The sequence below is a fragment of the Ips typographus genome, linkage group LG1 (genome assembly GCF_016097725.1).
Source record: "Ips typographus isolate SLU linkage group LG1, UJ_Ityp_2.0, whole genome shotgun sequence".
NCBI lineage: Eukaryota > Metazoa > Arthropoda > Insecta > Coleoptera > Curculionidae > Ips > Ips typographus.
This window is the reverse complement of record NC_138422.1, coordinates 6,708,566-6,731,272: the sequence shown is the minus strand read 5'-3', so window position 1 is coordinate 6,731,272 and position 22,707 is coordinate 6,708,566. Positions and strand designations below refer to the sequence as shown.

The window sequence follows — 22,707 nt, the reverse complement described above, 5'->3', positions numbered from 1 at the left end:
CAGTTTCTACCTTGCAGTTTGCTATAATAATCCTCAGCACTTCATATCAATTAACAATATTTTTAGCTCTTCTAAATAATGTTAGGTTGGTTTGATTCTTCAGTGACATTGGCAAACTATGGTCTTGAACATTGAACGCAAAGTCAGGTAGGTTTGTGCCAGATTATATTGGTGTAACATACTAACTCGTTATTATTGTTATAAATAACAAACAAAATTGGATCCAATATGCTAACTTAAGCAACCCCCGTTCTGTTTATACCTATTTTATTTTCACTTTTTGACAGATAATATTTGATCTATTCAATTCAGTGATTAACACAATCGTATGTTTTGGTCAGATTCAGGAAAATGCCTAAAGCAATCTTTTCATGTTCTGAGTAGAAAGTAGAACACAACAGTTTTGATGAATTGGAATACGCCTGTGTTTGTAGATCTGTCATTTCAATGTGCAGTGGTTTATAATACACAAATAATGCACAATCTGATTCTCAACGTTTTATAAACTTTTAAACAAAATATGTACAACACAATTTAAGTCTTTTTTCTCATTTTAATTACTATCCGCTTAGATGGAAGGATTCCTGACTAATTTGAGGCAAATATCGCCTTCTAGCTTTAGAATGGGGCAACGCATACTTCAGCTTATTCCAAAACCACGGGTCGCCCCACTCAACGTAAGTGTTAGTCTTTAAATAGGTTTTCATTTCGTCATCCAGAGATTCTTGGTCCAGTTCCCCATATAACACCACAATGACCTAGAAGAAGATAAATTACACAAAATGACTTGCGTTAGTAGGAACCTGACTTACCCTGGCCATTCCCTCATTTATGGCTTGTAAGTGAGCAGTTCTAAACTCCATTTTACCCCACACACTCTCCATAAAATTATTGGATAATACCACCAGAGTTCTTCTGGAATCCAGGACTGAATTAATGATTTGGTGATTGATGAATTCTCCTGGTATCCAGTCTCTGTAGTGGATGCACACCTTGAAAGGTTTTTCTCCGGATTCAAGTTCTAAATAAAGTCTCCATACTACATCAAATTTTCTTCTATATTAAGTTTACTCACCTGGAAGTAGTTCCCTTTGAACAAAAGTCTCATCTTTATGCGAGTAACTAATAAAAACATCGTAAGTTTTATCCTTGTCGATTTCTTCTTCTGCCACACACCAAAGACACCAATTCTTCGAGTATAAGTATACTTTGATGCTGGTACTGAATTTGTAATAAAGAGCCGATACGATTGAAATTAGGGCAAGTAATATAGCTAAACTCAAAGGTAAGGCTAGCTTGAGAATATTTTGTTCTACTTCACAAATTTTGGCGTAATACAGTAACTCTTTGGTATCCTGACAGAACACATCATTTTGTTTAACCTGTTGCAATTATTTTGTTGACTATTTTATTAATTATTTATAGCAAAAATATCTTACCTTGATATTATTGTTGGCAATCAAAAAGGTTTGTAAAGGTGTGTTTGAGCATTCGCATTTCCATGGATTAGTCTTTAAAGACACATATTTTAAGGCAGTGTTTTCAGTGAGGTTTTTTACCACTGGTAAAGACATTGACGTTAATTTGTTGTTGTCCAGTATAAGAAACTGTAAATAAAACAATATTCTATGAGTAAATGTAAATTTATAAGTTAAATTAAAGGATAATCTTTTTTGTAAATACCTTCAGTTTCGTGCTGAATACAATCAATTTTGATTGCATATTGCGATTAATCAAAAGCAATGGCAGAGATTTTAGTTTAACAATTCTGTTTGACAACTTGAAAAATAGCGTTTTTAAAGTTTGAACTCTCATAGCCTTTTATCAGATGAAAAGAGAGCAAAACGGTTTCCATGTTCTTATATTACATTTTTGAGATGTATTACTCGGTAATATTTTTAATTTGGACAGGTGTTAAAAATGTATAAGAGTAAAAATGTTGACACCTTTTAAACTTTGCAGTATGACTTTGGTATATGTAGATTAGAAAAAATTAAGATAGCAACATGCAAGTCATTTTGCTCTACCTCGTTCTGGTTAGGAGCTATGACCCTCTAAAATGTGAAAAAGTTATTTTTCAAACTCTAAACTATATCTCGAAAATAATTTAATATAGATATAGAGTATGATACGTGAAACATACTTGAAATCGTTACATAGAATCTAACAATATAATAATATACAGCCATTTTCAGTCTTCCTGTAAGCTTTCAATCTGACAGCCTTTTAGTCTCCAGGGTTTTGGGTAAGTCATTTCCTTGTCACATAACTTTTCTTCAATCCAGACAACTGTTCAATCATTTTCCCAGTCGTCAACAATTGTCGTTCACAATCTTCCCATTTTGTTTCGTCCTGCATTGCCATTATTTTCAAACTCGAACTAAGTTTTATGTTGGTTAATAAGATCCATCACAAAGACTAAGTGATTGAATTCAGACTGTACCAGGTTGATTTTAGCTTCATAGATTGTTCCGGTATCAATAATTCTGCAATGATTCACTATGTCTGGTCTTACTATGGTGAAACAAGAACCAGTGTCAACTACCCCCATTTGACAATTTCTTTAACTTTTCCATTCAGTATCAATCTGGTGTGGTTCTGCCAAGCTACTTTAGTAATAGTAGATGAATCCTAATCCTTTCTGGTCACCTTCTGCTTTCATTTGGTCCTTTCTGTGTTTATTACCTTCATCATCTCCATCTCTCTATTTCACTACGTCCTTCATTTGATCAATTAGCTACTCACAGGCATTCAACAATTCAAAAGGCTCCTTCATGCCTGTCAGTGTATCCTGGTCACGGACTCTTCTCTCCTCTTCCTGAGACACTAAATTTACCGTTTAATTCACCACTTTGCAGTTTAACTTTGCTCTGTATATTTCCTTCTTTACAAATGGAACTTAATCTTCGAATACTGTTTTAATCGTTTAAGTACAGAAAAACTTGTTTTATTGTTACCAAGTTAGAACGGTTAAGATCGTAAAATTTCAATTTAACGACATGAAACGACTCAGGAACTTGATTGATACTAAATTATTGCATATTAACTATTTCTAAATCATATATATTAACAACAGAACAATGCAAGAAATAGAATATAAATAAAAAAAATTTCAAAAATGTCTAATCTAAAAGTTGGTCGAAATTATCGATAAGTGACATTCTTGATACCATCCACAGGGTGTTTTGAAAGAAACATTGTGTTAATACTTATCAGAACTACAGAGCTACAACTGCAGTTTGTTGTTGATTTCATTTCGCAAATCGTCTACTAATTTTGTTCATTAATCAATTATCATCATCATTTACATTTTGTATTTACAAAAAAATATTGTTGACTACAAGACTACTACAAAGCTTTTGCAATACATACCGATATATTCCAAGGCATCCACTTCAAATCTTCAATTTGATTATTAGACAAATCCAACAAAGAAACGTTTTCATATTTTTTCAGGTTATCCTGACCATTTAGGTTTAGCTGATTGTTACTGAGCAGAATTATAGTCTGATTAGGGGTATATCGATCCGTTCGCAAACCAGTAATTTGAGGAAACTCTGTCATCCCCCTGGAAGAGCAATTTACGTTTATGGCATTCTCAGGTCTGGTGTAGTAACAATCACATTTTTCTGGGCAGTTTTTAATGGTAATCATTGGGCAGTTGAAGTGTGGATACTTGTTATAGCAGACATTCTCCTAAATGTCAGTAAATCTACTATTAGTAAGTAATCAATTAGAAAAAAAGACAGTTTTGCTTTACCTTGCTTGTGATTTCCATTATTGTCGTTCCAGCTTCAGATTGTGGTGCAGGATACATTTTGTATCGTAAACAGTTACATTTTAATCTGTTATAAGACATGTCCATCATAATTTTCCATGGCAGGATGCTTTCATTTTTGTTCTCAGCTTGGAATTCTTTATGAACCGTAAAATTTTGTATCTGGTTGTTGGTGACATCGACTTCCACATAAATGGGTTTGGAAATGGTTTCATTAAAGTCCTGCAATGGCAAAATTATCAAATTAAAGTTATTTTAGGTAATTCTAGAAATTCGAGATTGGTCAATAAAGCATAAAATGGAATAAATATTCTTTTGGAATTTAAAAGTTTATTATTTCTCTCTCTATTGTTCGAATATAACCAATTTCGAATCACTTACCATCAAAACATCGGTCAGTAGATTGTAGCTTACGTCCAGGTGTGTCAAATTTGGAAGATATTGTAAAGAACTCCAAGGAAAATTTTCAATGCTATTGTTTTTTAAATTAATCTCTAGAAGACTACAACTATCTTGAATTTTTACCTCTTTTACGGCATTACTGGCCATGTTTATGGTAGTCAAATTGAGTCTTCCCGAAAATATTTTGTTATCAAATATGGTGATTTTGTTGAAGTGAAGGAAAAGTAGTTTTAAGCGGTCCAAATGTTGAAGCAGTTGTTCTGATAGGACAGTTATACGGTTGTAACTCAAGTCTAATGTTTCTAAATTAGTGAGGTTGACAAAAGCATTATCGTCCATTAATTCTATCCCGTTTCCAGATAGATTTAGCACAAGTAGCTGCTTGCATTGAAGAAGAAAACGTGCTGGAACTTGTTTCATGTGACATCTGCTTAAATTAAGCGATTTGAGCGAGTTTAAGTTCGAAAACACTTGTTCTTTAAAGCTCAAAGCTGTATTCTGAGCCAAATCCAAGGTTTCCAAACTTCGAAGTGTATGAAAAGTGTCATTTTGAATTTCTTTAAAAGAATTCCCACTCAGGTTTAAATACACCAAACTTCTAGAGGTTTCAAAAACACTCTTATCAAGAGTTTCAATTTTATTTAAACTCAAATCAACGTAAGTTACATTAGGCAAAGTTTCCAAACGTGATATTTTATTGTCTTTTAAAATTAATTGCTTCAATCTAGTCAGATTGTTCCATGTGGTTTTCTCAATAATTTCAATACCATTGTGGGCTAAATCAAGAGTCTCAACATGAGACAAATTCGTCAAGTAATTTTTCAGGTTAGCCATCTGAACATTATTAATAATCAATGTGCTCAGATTATATCCGTAGTTCAAAAAACCGGTTTCCAATAATGTCACATTTTTTCCAGCTGTGTTTTCGAACTTCACTTCAGTCAATTGATGTTTGAGCAATATATTGTCATAGGCACTTAAACTGTTAAAAATACTCGAGTTCAAAGCAAAACGAATACTTCCAGCTTTAGCTTTGGAGCATCTACCGATCATTGAAGCTAAAGTTAATGGGGACGTGTCATTTATGGCAGTAAGGTAACTGACATCAAAGTATGGTATGTCTGACTTATATATACTGGGACTGAAACAGGAGATGACTATGTTTTGAGGTGTCAGTTGCACGCTCAAGCTGTTAAATCGGCGCGAAGGGCAGGATTTTACAGTAAAATTTGTCTTGAGGCACTTGCATCTTTCAGTACAGTTCTGTGGAGTGGTTTGTCCAAGTGAGGCCATAAACAAGCAGAGTATAATTAAGCGACCTCCATGCATACTAAATCTGAAACAAAATTTTCAATTATGGAACATCTATTTCATTTGTTTTATATTAGGCCTGGTACACATTTGCAATTTGTTGTTTTATTTCTGCCATTATTCCACTCAACCATGACAATGTTATAGAAAAAAAATGTATTAATAAAATGAGACATTTTGGTGACATTTTGAAAAATAATCCCACTAAACACCGCTCGAGCTTTTCAATTAATTTCCTCACAAATTTCCCTCGTCCTAAAGGACTAGGAAAATTATGGAAATATGATATCATGAAAATTATCGGTATTTTTAAAGCTCTCGTGGTATTTCTACCGATAATTAGGTTTAGACGGAAAATCAAATGAATTTAAGATCTGGTCTTGGTTGCTATAGTGTAGAATAAGAAATATAAAATGAAAAACGCGGTTATATTTTATAAAACGGCTCTGTGGTATCATTATTTCCTGTAAAAATATCCTGTAACATGATATTAAGGTCGCCACTGGAAAAGCACTCTTTTCATTGCCAAACGTGCTTTACTTGTGGATCTTTTACAAAATGTGTTTAAAAATACATCAATTAACTTTAGGGGACTATAAATCAACAAATTTTGAAATTAAAACTTCAGACCAATAATCAGCAGCAGTGACTGTTCAATCATCTTATGAAAAGAATGTACAGGATAAGCGAGAAATACGACAAAAACCGAAAAAGCCAAATTACTTTTTATTTTTTTATACCACTTTATTATTATTTTCCTGGAAAATCAATGGCACCTTTTGGAAGCACTTTTTTAGGCTATTTAAGAAAATAATTCCAGCTCCGCGGTTTCGTTTTTTAGATACCTTCATCAATTTCAATTTTTCAAATACGGACCTAGACTCGTTATTTTGTTTTTTAGTAGCTACATACCTCCCAAAACTAATTATGTGCCACAATTGTCAAAAAATTATACATACATACTGTATTACATAGGTGGATACTTATTAATTTTTTTTTAAATTAAGCATTTGGAATAATTGATAATATGTTGTCATAATGAGTGAATAAAGCAGTTTTATTTAATTTAATAATTAGGTTCATTGCTCTTTCAAAGAAATTTGCTACGACTTTCTTTACTAACACCTTTTAATAGCTTCTTAAATAACGGAGCTACGCTCACTTGAAAGGTAAAACTAGTTGAAAAATAGCACTTTGATGCACTTTGTCACTTTCTGCCCTGTTACTCTCATAGGAAGCTTTTCAGGATGAAGACACCTAAATGCATTCTTGTAAAGCATGAAACTTTTTACAACTGTTTTTGTTAACAAGTTTTGATGGCTCTTTAAATAACGGAGCTACGCACACTTGAAACGATCAAACTAATTGAAAAAGATATTTTACTTACTTAGCTTACTTAGATATTTTGATACTTATTTTTTTAAGTTCAAGTATCTATACGTACCTAAGAAATACACAAGTGGGACACATTATAGTTTCGGTCTGTAGCCACTAAAAAACAAAATAAAAAGTGCATGTCTGTATTCGAAAAATTGAAGTTGTTAATGGTATCTAAAAACGGAAATCAATCAAAATCAAAGGCTCTACCAATTTTATTGTAGTTTTTGAGATAGCAATGCTGTATGTATCAAATTTGTAACACCCCATATAGTTTTACACACTGTAATCCATGTATTCAACACAGATCTAGAATAGAAATACTCCATACATTATTGTTTTAGGAAAAATGTAATTAAGAATTTCCAATCTTACAAAGTTTGGCTAATATGGTCAATATTCAACATACATTTTTCTTGTTGTTGAAAGCTTACAACCTACAAATTAATTGATGGTCTACTCTCCTGCATAAAGCCAAAACATATAGGGAAAACCCCGTAGTACATTAGAGAAATCTACAATCATTTGCATATGTGGTATTTCACAAAAGGTAAAGCAACAAGACCTGATATGTAAATAATTTAACAGTTTTCGAGTTCATTGTAGCTATGAATATTAAGGACACTGCATTAATTCTGTGAGAATGTTAAGGGAGGTTGAAAATACAGAAACATTTTAGAATGTTATTATTAGTTAGAATAGCATTACCGTAGCCGAGTATACGATAAAACCATATAAAACCATCCGTTGTCAGGCCTGTCAATCAAAAATTGTTTCTGCCACTAATTTAATGTGGATGTGACATCACAAAAATGTTGAAGATGTACTTTTGATAACGTTTGAAAATAGCCATATTATTGGATAATTTTTTTTTCAAAAGTGCATAATTTTCATTTTTTTAAATAGAGCCAACATTTTATTAATTAATATAAAAAATGATGAAAAAAATACCATGTTTGTACTGTTTAAAAAAAACTGTTGTAGTATTTTTCCGAATCTGTATATTAAAAAATCTATAGCCTAGCTAGAGAATTTAATTTAGTCATGAACAATAGAGTATTATTTATATGCCATAAACGTAACGGTTTAAATTTAAATCATTTAAATCTTTTATTCGCTTAACAATGTTAATGGGTAATTCCTGAATTACTAATCAATTAACTGTGACATTTATTTTTGGAATCGGAATACGACCAGCTGAAGTTTATTATAGTAATTTAGCGTCTCGTTATTCTTATTTCAAACGTTCAATATTGGTAAAGTTATTAGTTTAGAACATTGCTTACTGAATAGCAATAAAGAAATTATAATGACAAATAAAAATCTAGCTAAACTTGATAATTCGATTAAAACACATTTAAAAAGCCTGCTGGTGATTTAATCGAAAAAATGTTTCATTCATATTCTTGATCAATAGTAAAGACAAGTTGTCGTAAAATTACACATTTTACAAAAATAATCCATAATAAAAAATCAACAAAAAGTAATTTTTTTAATTTTGACATGTAAAGTGACATTTTTCATAACCCTTGCCAGTGACACAACGTTTTACTTTTCGCAATCAGTTGTGAAAAGTAAAACTTTTCCCAGTATTATTCTGTATGATCGTATTCTGAACGCCGATGTCAAAACTAGAAAAAATCTTGTATGAAACACGTTGGGAAATTAAGTTTTTGTGTAAATCTGCTCGTTACACAAAAACGTACTTTTCCCAACTGGTTACATAAATAAGAATAGCTATTTATGAATTATTAACTGAAAAAATGTGTTTTTTTTTTAGTTTTCCTAACGTTTGATCTGGCAGATCAGGTGTAGCCAAAATAGCAAGTGTCATATGTTCTTGAAGAATAACAATGATCTTTTCTTATTTACACTCTCATTCTGATCACATTTCAGGTAACACGTTGTATGGTTAACTTGAACAGTTTGGCAGCTATTAATTATTAAACAACGCAAGCATATAACTTATGTTTTAAGTAACCCTATAAAAATAATCTAGACGCGTCAAATCTGGTGATCTAGGCGGCTATTCATTTCAAGCAAAGTTAATAATAATTAAATATCTGCCAAACTGTTCAAGTTAACCATACAAGATGTTACATGAAATGTGATCAAAATGAAACAGTGAATCAGAAAATGTCATTGAGGCAGTCATTCCATAAGAATATTCCTGATTGTCACATATCCTGTTTTTATAAAGGATGTTTTTCCAAAAGTTGTGTAGTAGTTGTGTTGGTTGCCGGACTTTTTACAAACTATATTTTTTAAAATGCAAATATACAAAACGTCCTATTTAAAAAAAAAGATGAACAGTGACTAATAGAAAAAAAAAACTTCTATAGAGATGTATTTCCAGAAAAATAACATATGTATCTCAAAAGACAGTTTTGAAAACACAACTTTTGACAGAAGAAAACTCCAAACTTAGAGAAACGCTTTATATCTGCCAAACGATAACAGATAGAGACAATCATTAAGTTTATCTCTATTAAAAATGTTTCTATATAGATTAGCTCACACTGAATGTATTCAGACGATCGAAATCTTTTTATTTAATTTTTGATGGTTTCTCTTAAGATTTCTGGTCAGTTGTTAAAATAATTATCAAATTACTTTAGTTAGTTTAAAAAAAAAATTAATACACTATTAAAATATATCTTATGTAGATTGTAGTTTATAGTGTGACTTGTTTTACTTATATTGTCACAGTCAAAACCAAACAACTTATGCTTGGCTGTAAATACGACGGTGCAAATAGGGGTAGGTTTTTCATTTTTTCATTGCTGTTTTATAACAAAAAAAAAATTTTTGTAAAATAATAAAAAGACTCCCAGTCTATGGATTAAGAAAATTATATACAGTGTGTTAAATGAAAATAACAAACACGGATATAGCAATAGACTGATTAGCAGAATGTAGGTGAAAACTGCATTTCAGTGCCAAGTTATACAAAATTCAATAAACAATATACCTTATTTTCAGAAAGAAAACCATCTCTAACTAAACTTTGGCTGCAGGAATCAGTCACATGATATATGACCAACACTATTAAATCCTCTTCTTAATCACAATTATACACACACTCAAAATTTCCCAGTAAATGTAAACGACCTATCATTAGTTGCGTACATAACAACGATAACAAATTTAAACACGCAGAAAATTTAAACAATTGCAGCACCACTGGTTTGCACAGTATTCAACTGTTTAACCAACACATTGTTTTCCTCGTCGAACCCATATTACTGCAGGTTCTCGGTTTCAACGTCGGACGAGAACGAGAGTATTCATTATTAATGTTTACGATTACTAACGGGGATTTTCACGGACGATCAAGCTTTTCTACTTAACAACTTATTGGACAAGTTTTTAGAAGCGATTAGTATGCGTGTCTATTACCCAACCTTCTTCGTAAATGCACGGAATTTCCTGGTCTATCACAAAACGTTCCTTCAGTGATAGTATATCTAGAAATTGGTGCACTTGATGTGCATTTATTACCAATTGGAATTTACGTTAATAAGATGAATTATTGTCATGTGTTAATTTACGGTATATAATACTATAAAATAGAGTTTTCTGCCATGTGATTCTATTTTAATTCATAAAAGAAAGTTATAATAGTTATTTTCTTGTGGAAAGCAAACTTTTTTTACATTGCTTATGTATATTGCCATTTACATTTCTCTTGAGAGTGGATTTCAAGAGGCCGATTCTCGAGCAGGAGAGAAAAGTTGACAATATGTTATATTTTTGATAGTCATGTCACATTCTTTCTTAAATTGCATAAATTTCTACTTGTCTACCTACCCAGTGGTTTACCCATATTATCTTATGGTCAATTACCTGACAGGGTACATAAGATACAGATTTAAGTAGAGAACGGTATAACGGGTGTCCAATAAGCGGTGAAGAATAAGCGCCAAATTTTGAAAATCTTGTTTTTTGGAGCTTTACTTAAAATTGTTCAAATACTAGTTGCTGGTGCAGTGACCACATATTCGTTTGAGATGAATGTAATGTAATAAAATGTATTAGAGAACTGTATCGTAATATGCGATCTATTTATTTTGTGATGTACTGTACGACATTCAAATTCAGTCACTGAAAACTAAGACACCCTGTAGAATTTAACCGTGAAGTGAAATACCGTACTTAGCAAAATTTGGTTGCTTTTTCAATAAGTCTGAAACCGGTTGAATCTAAAACAATCAACGATGGGTAAAATTCAAAACTAGACCATAACAATCCTAAATTATCATTTTTATGTGGTAGTGTATTTAAATGGTGCAATAAAACCGCAATCATAATAATAAATATTTATTATAAAACGCTAAATTATTTACATGTACAACAAATATTGTCAGTCCAGGGATTTAATAATATGTACATTTTAATTAAGTTTGCTATTCGATTTAATGTGATGTGTACAATTGATTATGTTCATCCACTCCTATTAAAGAAGATTTTATTGCTTGATGAATTGAACTTAAAGTATATTTTATCACACAGTTAATGACTTTAGATACTCAAATATTGGGCTAAAATTATGCATTTTTGTTATGATATTAATTCATTTGTTTGTACAGCTTTTTTATCATCTGTAACTCATTGTCTCTCTGAATATAAACCACGATCAGTATTTTCTCATGCAAATTGTTATTCTTTGGTGCAAAAACATGTAATTTGTAAACAACCTGTTTGGTTGGGTAAACTAACAATAAGTATTTAGTCTAGTCTTGTAAGAAGTGAATTCTATTAAGCTGTTTTAAGTTCCAGTCTATAATAATCAGTATTTTTTAAAATTAACATGCGATTTAACTTGTAGGTATGTAGCTATAGATTGTCACAATCTAGAGGAGAAACGTTTTCAAAATTCCTATTGTGTAGTTCATAAGCGAAACAAAGTGCAGTGTTACATTTCAGAACAAAACTTACTTTACAGGGTGGTTTACAATAAACTAGCGTGATCAAGAACATCCAGTTATATACCGGCAGAAGTCATAAACTGGACATACTTTCAAAGAGACACAGTGTATATTGTTTTTCTTTTCGATTCTAAAGCTATTTTAATATAATGAATAAAATTTGGTTTTGAAAAACTTTATACACATTTACATCATCAACTTGTATGCCAAGTTCAAATACGATTATCAATCCATGAAATAAGACTGCAGTTATAAGTCAATAATTCCACGATAAGAAATTTTATTAATTATTTTAACATTTTAAACTTAAAAAATATTTTTTCTAATTTTGGCATATAAAGTGACACTTTTCAAAACTGATTAGAGTGACAAAACGTTTTACTTTATGTAACTAGTTACATAAAGTATCACTTTATGTAACTAGTTATGAAAAGTTCATTTCATCACTCCCTGTTTTTATGCATTTCCGTAGAAACATATGGCCGACATCCATCATAATATGTCGTTGTCACTGTTTATACAAGGTGCTATGAAAGTGAATATTTGTGTTAAATCACTTTAAAAGATGGTTTTTACCGCTTTTTGGTCAAAATTAGAAAAAATTATGTATGCAACACGTTTCGAAAATGTCTTATTGTGTAACTCATTCAAATTGTAGGACCTCGTTGCGCTCGCCCTACAAACATTCATTCGTTACACAAAATCGATCTTTTCGTAACTGGTTACATAAATAGCTATTAGAAATATCACGTTAACTATACCTAATACAAACTCAGACATTTTCAATTTAGAACGAACCAAAAAAAGTTATTAGACATCAAGAAACGGAGAAACCAAAGAAAATGCGGTTCATAGCATACGAAAAATAAAATGGCTTCAGTTTTAAGCAGAATCTAAAAAATAAACAATATACAAGATGTACTAACTGAAATAGAGAACGTTTAGGTATTTGCTTCCCTTAAAATTGGAATAGCTGCTATATGAAACATTTTTTTTGACAAATACATTTGGTATGATTGACTTGAGCATTCAGCTAAATTTTCAGAATTCTGACATACACTTACGAGGTTTTTCTCTATCTTTGTACAGAGCATCGGTCTTCAGTGACTTTCTCTTCTTGTCATTGATTTCCTAGGAATAATTTAAATAAGACACGAGTTTAATAGATCGCGTCAATCGGTTGTTTTCCACCCTCTAGATTAAAAAAGAATAAGAGGAGAACAATCTACTGGGTGTTAAAAAATGAAACAAGTTATCGAAAAATAAAGCAAGTTTGATTAATTGAAGTAATGCCAGATAATCAGAAATTTTTTAGATTATAAGCAAGTAATTTTTAAGTAAAAATAGAGATGGCAGCTGAGGCTATGTTTTAAAAAAAATTCAATAATACTTGATTTAACCATGTTTGCATTTAATAGTATATTAAGTGACTGTTAATATACAAACAAGTTAGTTTATTAGTGTTGTATAATAAGTGTCATTTGCAATCAATCGAGGGCGGTAATTGTAATAACCAAGTACCACACGTATTATACAAGACCCAAACCGTTTACTAATCCTGATTTAATTAGAAACCTTTACGCCTCTATTTCCATCAGATTACAAAAAGTTTTCCAACAAAATGGTGCCATGACTAAATATTAACGTTTTTTATTACTTTTTTTCATAAGTAGTTATTGTTCTTATACGAATTTCAATGTTAAAGATAAGTTAATTGGCTTAGATAAGATTTGCGGTCTTTTTAAAAACATATTAATAAAAACAAATTTAATTTTGATTTTGACTATTTTATGCTTACTCAAACAACCAATTTGAGTATGAGCATATTAAAATTGCTTTAGAAAAAGTACGCTTGTACCACTTTATTTTGAAATTTGTAGCATCATAGGCAGGTTTCAGTGTACAAAGGCTGTCCCACTTTTTTATGAACACGACTGTACCTACTGATTTGCGAACGTTACTTTATTAATCAAACTGACCTTGTTTTTCATGACCTGTTACATTTTATGAACACCCTGTATACTAATTAGAGACAGAATTAAAATTCAGTTCAATTTAGCACAGCCCACTCTTAAACTCTAGAAACGTGTGTTCCGTTACGGACACTATAACGTTGCTGCGTTCTCGTCGCCAGTTCCTGATTATCACAGTGATCACTATCACCACGCTAGCCATCACGACAAACGCGATGGCACCTAGTGCTATAGAGTTCAGATGCGCGTAGAAAAAGTTTGAGTTTACTGCGCAGTTTGACTCCTGCTCATCGCTTCCAGATGGACAGTGCACGAAACCGTCGCACCACAACTTCGGGCTGATGCAAGCTCCTAGTTCTGGACAACTATAAATAAAATTATTTTTTATTAGGTTTATGCAAAGCGATTGATTTAATTAGTTAATTATTAGGCATCAGTGGAAAAAATTACTTTAATTGTTACTTAATCAGTGGTATTGCGTCAACACCGAGGTCAACACTATTTACAGGTTTAGGAGTTAGATACTAGGTTATTCTTATATGAGAGAGTAGTAAACAAATGTTTTATAATGTGTTTAATACGTGGTTGATACAAGTGCAATTAATGAAAAAAAAAATTGAATACTGCGCTTCGTTGCCAGCTGGACTGTCTTTGTCCAACAGCGCTTGTCCTATTTGGTTAATTTTGTTACTATCAACCATACTTCTTCTTCTGCGTGTCCATTAATGGATGTTTGCGATCACATTTGTCCACTGTTTCTTATTACGTATGGTATGCATTAGTTCTTGCATTGTCCTCAGTCCTGTTCACTGCCTAACGTTGGGGAGCCATGACATCTTATTCCTGCCGATTCCTCTCTTTCCCTCAATCTTCCCCTCAATTATCAATTGCAGGAATTGGTACCTCTCGTTGCATATTACGTGGCACAGGTATGTTGTTTTCGACGTTTAATGGTGCCTAACAGTTCGCGGTCATTATTGATTATTCTCAAGATCTCATCGTTGGTTCTTCTTGCAGTCCATGGAATCCTCAGTACACGCCTATAGACCCACATCTCGAATGCTTCCAGCTTGTTCATAGTGCTCACCTTCAGTGTCCATCCCTCCATGCCATAAAGCAACACTGTCCAGACCTAGCATTTGACAAATCTAATTCTCAAGCCAAGATCAAAATCAGTATTGGTGAGCACTTTTTTAATTTCATGTTTCCACACAGCCACGTTCCTAGATGTTTAAATTTATTTACTCGCTCTATTGGTTGTTTCTCATATGTTAGGCTTGAGTTTTGAAATTCTTGTGGCTGATATTCTGTAGTGGATAATCTTAAGGAATATTTTCAGTGTGTGGCTCATGAGTCTGTGGTCCTCACATTTTGTTGCATTGTTATTTTTCGGCAAGGGGACAAAATTCGATGTTAACCATTTGGCGGGATATTCGCCTGTGTTATAGATTCGGTTAAATATCGTCTGAAGAACTACGATGATGATGATGATTTTGGGTTTTTTGTTTTTGTAAGCCGCATGCAATTAACAATTAATAATGCTTATCTGTCCATTACACGATTATCCCTTTATTGGACTTTTTACCACATCTGTTAAGATTGGCGCAACAGAACATAACATACCATTAACCTTCTGTCTTACCAGTAAAAATAAACTACTAAGGTCATTTCAAGAAAACCGTTTTCATTGGTTAGATACAATAGTCTTATCGTGTGTTGCTTCAATCTATAAATCTCTGTTTAACAAAACTGTAATGGTGTGTCATCCACGGTATTTACATTACACAAGTGCGGTATATGCCAGTAAATTGTGGGATCAGTGTCAAAATGTCATTAGGCATAAGTTAATTGTCATAATACCGCAAAGAACCAATAAACGCCAAATGTTAGGCAAGATCAAAATATGTCATGAAAACAGTGAAGAAAAAATAGCGTATTTTCAATTTTTAATGGACATCCTGTATAATAAATAGTTACTAGAAAAGATGTACCCTAGACAACAAGTTTGACTTTTTTAAGTACCGAGAGAGTCATAATTAAAAGTGCAACCTTATCGTTGAATCACCTTGTGCCAATATTACCTGTGAGGACAATCAGGAGGACGCACTGTTAACAAAGAACTTGGGAGAGCTAAAGCTGGATTCTTCGATATTTCCATCCATGTCAAAGCAAAATCACCCGGTTCTCGCTTGAGGAACTCGACGATAAAACTTCTAGCATTTCTACACAAAATCTGATTTAATATCGCATTTAAAACTTCCTACAGAGACACTTTACCTATTTTGAAGCTTCTGGACACTAAATATCGTCCAACCTTCCGAAAACAATTCCACAATATTTTCCACACCATTCTGGTCTGGACAAATCACGTGAAAATCTTCGGAATGTCCAGCCAGATACACGACAATACGGTTTTTCCTCGGACAAAGCCGGGAATCTCTCTTTTCGTTCCCTTTTACTTTAAGGTAAATAAAGTTGCATTCTTCTTCGGGCTCTATAAGCCAAGGCTGTTCCAAACAGTACCGGATGGTTTGGTTAAGGGAAATCGTGTTTTCCATCCCAAAAGAGTCAGTTTTATCATTTCTTATGCTAATTTCTCCGCTAGAGCCGCTCAATCTTCGACTTTTCCATGGATCAAAGCAATTTGTGTCGCTTGGTAAAAATTCGTAAGAAGCGTCAAAGAAGTAGTCGTTGTAATCTTCACTACTCTTCATTTTGGTTACTGGAAATGAATGAGCTTTTTACAAAATTAAATTGTTTAATAAAGGCGCTTACCTGTAAACTGTACAACAAATTTCACTGAAGGTTTTGTGATTATGCTGAACGGTTCTGCAGATAAGTTACTACACAAACAATGTCTTTTTAGCTCCACATCTATCCATGGATATTCCGATACTGATACAGTAGCAATACCATCAAGTTCTGATCTTGAATTGCACTCCCATCTATTAATATCCGCTTATAAACAATGTCATTCAATTAATAATGTGAAACACTAACCTGTTAATTTCAGGATTGAAATCTGTCTGGCATTCTTTTCTTCCAAAACCTGCTTTATTGAAAGTCAGCTTCAGTTTTTGCGGTTCCAAAGTCTCGAACTGATAATGGCAATTGAGTTCGCTTTGACCACCTCGTCCGAAGAGAAAAGTGATTTTAGGTGAGTAAAACCGACCTTTTGTTTCTGTGAAACGACGATCACATGAGTTTTTGTTCATTTGTACGCCTTCTTGGGAAAAATCTATGAACTCGTAGTGAAGACTGAAATGGACAGGATACAGGACTGTTTCGTATTTTAGGGTGTGAATTATGGTCATATCCGATCCTGTGCTGACATAACTCTCCGATAAACTGAAAAAGAGAATGGAAAATAAAATATTGGGTGTACGGAAAATCAAACTAAATTACTATATTCGTAGAATAATGTGATAAATTTTAAATTTTGTGCTATTCTGAACGACCCCCAAAACATTAGGGACTTGTATGAAAATAAAGTTTCTGAGTTGGTTAATAATGAACGCTAATGCAAAGTACATAAATATTAAACCACTGCCACCAGATGTTTATTGTAGTTTGTTTTTGACGTGTGACGATTATCTTTTTAGTAGATGAGTATTATTTATTAATATGTATTATTTATGTTGTCAGCATTAATACAGAAGGCGTTGGAAGTACAAATGATTGAACTATAGAGTGTTCTGGGTTCTAATGTTCCAATGTTTTGCCAGTGATATCAAAAATACAAGAATCCAAACCAAGTGATGTCTGTCAACGGTCAGCCTTATATTTGTATATTTTTGGGTTTTAGGATAGGCGTCATTCTAACTTCCCTTTAACCTTAGAAGAATTTTGGCTTTAGTGTTCACTTAAGTGCTTACATACTCTATCTCTATCTTTTTTTGACTTATTCTGACAGAACGAGATAGTCTGTGTTACTACAGCTTGAAACTCAGGGTTCCACCAGAATACGCTTTTTCAAATTAGAGTTGTGCAAAACTGGAAACTTTCATGTTTTGAAATTTGTACTTGTTTTTTGTGGGAAGATGCGAATTTAGTGACTTTATTTTATTTTCTTCCCGGTGTCTGAGTTTCTGATTTGGAAAAGTTTCCATGCCGGAAGTTTTCCCGTGTCCAACTTTAGTTTAAGCTGAAGAGACTATTGCCTTCCTTTGTTTTAGAACCGTTATAGCCGGTCTTAATTTGATAATTGTTAGTTTGATCATTTTCTTTTTTGATACTAAAAACTTCTGAATACGGTTTACTGAATTTGAGTGAGATATCTCAGAAAGAGACTGAAAGACTACCTTAGATTGCTTTTTTATGCTTTTTTGTAATGATTTAAAGAGGGCAAGTTAATCAATATTAATTCAATACAAAATTCACATTGTCCAGAATAATTAAATGTTTCTGTTTTTATTTTTATGCCCTCTAAATTTGAAATTCGAGTATAATAAGAGTAAAACCCTTCGTAAAATAACATATTTGATATGATGAAACTAAGAAACAAAGCGTTGCCAATTATGGCTGATAGACTAGGTTATTTTGCATTTTTGTTCTTTATTTTCGTAAATCTCATTCAACTTTATAGCTTTCGCAATAAAAACTAAACCACCCTGTATTACCCTCTTGTGTATCCTGCTTTCACTAAAACACTTGGCATTTTAAAGCCGATATAAGTTTAGGAAACTCGGTTTTAAGTGAAAAGTTTTTACTTTACTCCACAGGCTTAGGAAACTTGATAACAAGTCCAAAGGCCACATAAATCTAAATTTTTAGTGCATGTCGTGTTGTACTCTGTTTGCAGTACTTAATCAACTATTTTCTTTTTCTTTTATAAATTTATAGGGGTTTGACACAGCTTTTTTAATCAATGCTACAAGAATCGTTGATTAAAAAATGTTTGCGGGTTTTTCGCTTAAAACAGAAAGGCGTGGAGTAAGTGTTAATCATTTATCAATCGAGACAGGTCGTTCTTTTTATTTTTAAATTTGTCGCAGTATCAATTCGTCTTTTTGTATAGAGTGGCCACTTTTTGTTGGGTTTTACAGAGTACAGAGCAAACGTTAATTAAATAGAAAAAAAGTAAGATAGCAAGCTCGACTTTAGAGGTTAGTTTGCTAGTCCAATCAAAATTGGACGGTCGTCATTTGTGTTGGACATTGGCTTTATTTTTGGAATTATTGGATTATTGGCAGGATTTTTGGAAATTGGCCCTAGTTGATTCTTTAAATCGCAGCTGTTATTTAAGTTGTTTAAGTTAGATTGTTAAAATTTATTTATTTTTTATAGATAAAAATCAAAAATTAAACAACTCGCAATTAGAATGCGAAAAAAGCAAATATTCATTCATTTTATTTAAAGACGAAACAGTAAACAATTTTATTGAAATAATTTTAAAAAGTCTAACAGTCCAATAATAAAATTATTTAACTGTAACTGAGTGTAACTAATCCAGTTGATGAATTCAGATCTGGCAACGCTGCAGCAGAGTTTTAACTTACTTAATTTTTATTGCGTTTTCTGTCTTTGTCTCGCACATGCAATTATCCATGTTTCTCTGTCAGGTACATGGTTTGCCTATGGCTAGTTTTAGATTCTGTGTGGAAGTTTATTAAATTCTAACAGTCCCTTGTGATATAGTGCATTTTCTGTACTTTTTTTATTTTTAGTTGCAACACAAAAATTATCTTTATTTCTGGTATTATATGTATGCGCTGCTACATGGTTACTTAAGTTATTAGTCAAGTAAGCTGGTGTTAAGCCATTTTGTATTTTATCAGATCAAAATCATGTTTTGGTAAATGAGAAACTTATCTATAGGTAGCCAATTAAGTTTTTTTAGCATACTTCTAATATAAGTGTCCCGTCTTTCTTTGAAAATGATCTTCATCGCCCTATAATGTAATTTCTGCAGCCTATTCTGGCCATTCTTATTGCTTAAGTACAATATTGATGAACTAAAAATGATGTAGGGCAAATCCAATGCGTTGTAGATGGTAACTTAGTCCACTGAGACAAAGTGGACGTAAACCTAGACATAAAATTCACAATTTTTGTAATTTTTCCAATCATATGTTCTGAATGTTGTTTAAATGAAAGACTGCAATCCACAACAAATTCCAGATACGTTGTTCTTGAACCACTTCAGTTATTTCATTTCCAACCCTCACCTGAATATCTTTTACCATTACAGACTCACGAATATTTCTGTTCCCAGCCATCATAAATTTTGATTTTTTTTAATTAAATTTCAGTGAATTACTGTTGAACCATCCCTACAAGTTACTTAAATCCCGGTTTATAGTGTTAATCAGAGTATCCAGATCACTTGAGTAGAAATACATTAGTGTATCATCGGCAAACAATTTAATTGCTAATGGAATATCGCAAATTATACAGCAGGTCCCAGTGTACTACCTTGTGGCACACCAGTTTCGAATGAGAGCTGACCATTAACTTTTTTCACCTGCAGTCTGTTGTAGGTAATTTACAAGCCATGCCAACGCTCTATCAGTTATACCATAACTTACTAATTTTAAAATTAACTTTGCTTTATCTACAGTTTCGAAAGCTCTCTTTAAGTCGAGGAAAACCGCACCCACAGCATGATTATCATTCAATAGATGTTTTCATTCATAAACGATGTGCTGCATCACAGATTCACAACTTTTTCTTAACCCGGATTGATTTTCAATTAATATATTAGTATTTCCAATATAAATAATTGTTCTAAAGGTATGACTTGAGAGGTTTTTTACAAATGATAAACTATATTTCTGTATACCTACCTGCAAGGTCTGGTCAATCTGGATGAATTACTTAAAAGAGCGTGATCACATAATCTCGGCTTATCATCTTTGCAAAATTGTCCTATCAACTGAACGGAACTTTTGGTTTTAATATCACCATCCCATATCTGTAACTGAACGTCGCAGCCTCCCGTATTGTAATCGTTTATTTTTTCGTTGTTAATGTGATACTTTAGAAAAGACACCCATATGATATCTCTTGGTTGTCCCCTGAAAAGAAGCGACGTTACAAAAGACTTACGCAACGAAAGTAGCAAAAATACCGTAGATGATAATGGCATGTCGTATTTGCGGCCAGTGAATGTATGGGGCTTTGTAATACACCTCTGATGTTCTCGAATGGTGTCAAAAGGAAGTTACATTGTTTGCCCGGCTCTATGTAGGTAGGAGACTGTTTGGCGACGTACAGCACCTATTATGACCGTTTACAAAACAATTTAAAAACTTCTCTCTACGGAATTATCTCGTTTATTAGCGACACAAAAGGAAAACTAATTTTGGCTAATGGCCCTATTAATATAACAGAGACTTACTTGTACTTCCAGCTCGAATCCAGGCAAGTAGGAAAGAGGCAGAGGATGAAAGGGATTCCCAAAGGGCGACGTGCGGAACTTTAAAAGCAACTCCGGACCGCTGCTAATGATTTCGGGGATATTTTCTCCGCTGCACAAATGGGCTAGGGATGTCGCCGAAGAGCCCCAACCATCGAACACTTCAATGTAATCTTGTATCATGTTGCAGTGATCCCATATCCTAATCAAGTAACATTAATCAGTTAAAAAAGCATACTTTATCGTCAATTTCACTCAAAATTAATTTGAAAGCAATAAATCTGGAACCGGCTTGATATCTCAGAAACGATCATATGCCAATTTATGTAATTAAGTGTATACAGTGTCTGATATACGGATGCTTTGCAATGGGATTTTTACTTAAGTAATCAGTATTTTGCGTTCAGAAGAATCTCCGCAATTATTTAGTAGTAACTTTTTTGAGTAAATTTGTTTGAAGTTAAAGAATTGAAAAACTTGCCATCGATTATTGTAAATTGTACGTTTGAGCTATTAATGGAACAACTAAAAGGAATAATATTATTAGTTGAACACTAATTTTAAAAGATAAAAACTAAATATCAACAGTTTAAACTATCAATTACTTTTTCTTGTGCTGAAGAAATGTCTTGCATCTTACAAGTATGATTCATCTTTGACTGCATTGGTACCTCGGCTACAGTATCTGAATTCTGCAAACCCAGTGCTTAGAGGACTGTAAACTCAAATCGTTCCATTCTTTATAAGTTGACTGGAATACTTTTATATTAAGAAAAATTTCCATTCTTGTTCTTTCACACTTTACGAGAGGAACAATGTTGCTCTCCTTTCTAACTTTATGTTTTGTTTAATTAGTCTTTGAGCAGTTCTAAGTAAAGTTAGAAAATTGATAATTATGTACGTACAGCACATGAATTTTATATACAAACATTGTTGTAATACTTAGGCACTTCTGCAAAACTTAATTGATAAATAAATTATATTTGCAAGACATTTAAACGGATCCAACCATTTGTCTAAAGCATAACTTTTTATTCCGAAACATCCTATTAGTGAAACTATCTGGCAACTTTAATTCTACTTAAGCTTATTCTGATTTCGAAACATTACTTTATATCTCGTTTAGCATGCCTTCGGGAGTTTAACGTCAGGAAGTAGAAAACTTTGCTAACGTATGGCTTTGACAAACAATCCAACTAGGCAATCCGGTAAACCAGCTTTTTCAGCTGTAATGCATAAAAGTTCGACTAAACAGAGAAAAGAATGGCGTTTTTCATTCAACTTCATCAATTACATCCATATAATAACGTTATTTTATATATTAAAATTATCGAATTACCGTTTATTAATACCTTATTTGTTCCATAACGTTACCATGGAGTGGAACGTATTAACATGAATGCCATTTCCAGTGGAATCTACAGGAGTAAGTTTTTAATATTGGCATTACACTGTAACAATGAGTCCTAATGAATCGTAAACAGAAAAAAGGCCAATTAATAAACTTTGATGTCTAAAATGGCGCCAATAAGAGGAATCAAGTTAATGCTGAAAGCAACGAAAAATCAAAACAAATCGAGT

The 22,707-nt window shown here is 32.6% G+C and overlaps 2 protein-coding genes across 3 annotated transcripts in view; both read right to left on the bottom strand.

The window, feature by feature from the left end:
- Positions 1–485: 485 nt before the first annotated feature.
- On the bottom strand, positions 486–10,145 carry LOC145726610 (protein toll-like). The gene is made up of 8 exons (XM_081975777.1): positions 9,840–10,145; positions 4,160–5,516; positions 3,761–4,000; positions 3,373–3,696; positions 1,440–1,607; positions 1,076–1,382; positions 813–1,021; positions 486–758 (listed from the first exon to the last, which is right to left on the bottom strand). Exons 1-8 carry the CDS (start codon positions 9,860–9,862, stop codon positions 561–563), a joined length of 2,826 nt encoding a protein of 941 aa, XP_081831903.1. The 5' UTR covers positions 9,863–10,145; the 3' UTR covers positions 486–560.
- A 1,030-nt stretch (positions 10,146–11,175) lies between these two features.
- Positions 11,176–22,707, bottom strand: part of LOC145727948 (uncharacterized) — an 89,933-nt gene continuing 78,401 nt past the window's right edge. The window contains exons 7-14 of one of the 2 annotated variants that reach the window (XM_081977815.1): positions 21,109–21,328; positions 20,839–20,987; positions 20,555–20,785; positions 16,770–17,117; positions 16,545–16,714; positions 16,047–16,506; positions 15,851–15,991; positions 11,176–14,134 (exon numbers count right to left, since the gene is read on the bottom strand). In XM_081977815.1, the coding sequence (XP_081833941.1) occupies positions 13,852–14,134; positions 15,851–15,991; positions 16,047–16,506; positions 16,545–16,714; positions 16,770–17,117; positions 20,555–20,785; positions 20,839–20,987; positions 21,109–21,328 (2,002 nt within the window). In that variant the 3' untranslated portion in view covers positions 11,176–13,851. The remainder of the gene's footprint in view (positions 14,135–15,850; positions 15,992–16,046; positions 16,507–16,544; positions 16,715–16,769; positions 17,118–20,554; positions 20,786–20,838; positions 20,988–21,108; positions 21,329–22,707) is intronic. The other variant, XM_081977824.1, reaches the window with a different exon arrangement.

Excerpts from the sequence above, each read along its gene's own strand:
- LOC145726610 (XM_081975777.1), bottom strand. The coding sequence starts at position 9,862 with ATGGTTTTCTTTCTGAAAATAAG. Across the intron at positions 5,517-9,839 it reads GTTTTCTTTCTGAAAATAAG|ATTTAGTATGCATGGAGGTC; the intron begins GTATATTGTTTA and ends ATTTTGTTTCAG. Across the intron at positions 4,001-4,159 it reads TACTGACCGATGTTTTGATG|GACTTTAATGAAACCATTTC; the intron begins GTAAGTGATTCG and ends TTGCCATTGCAG.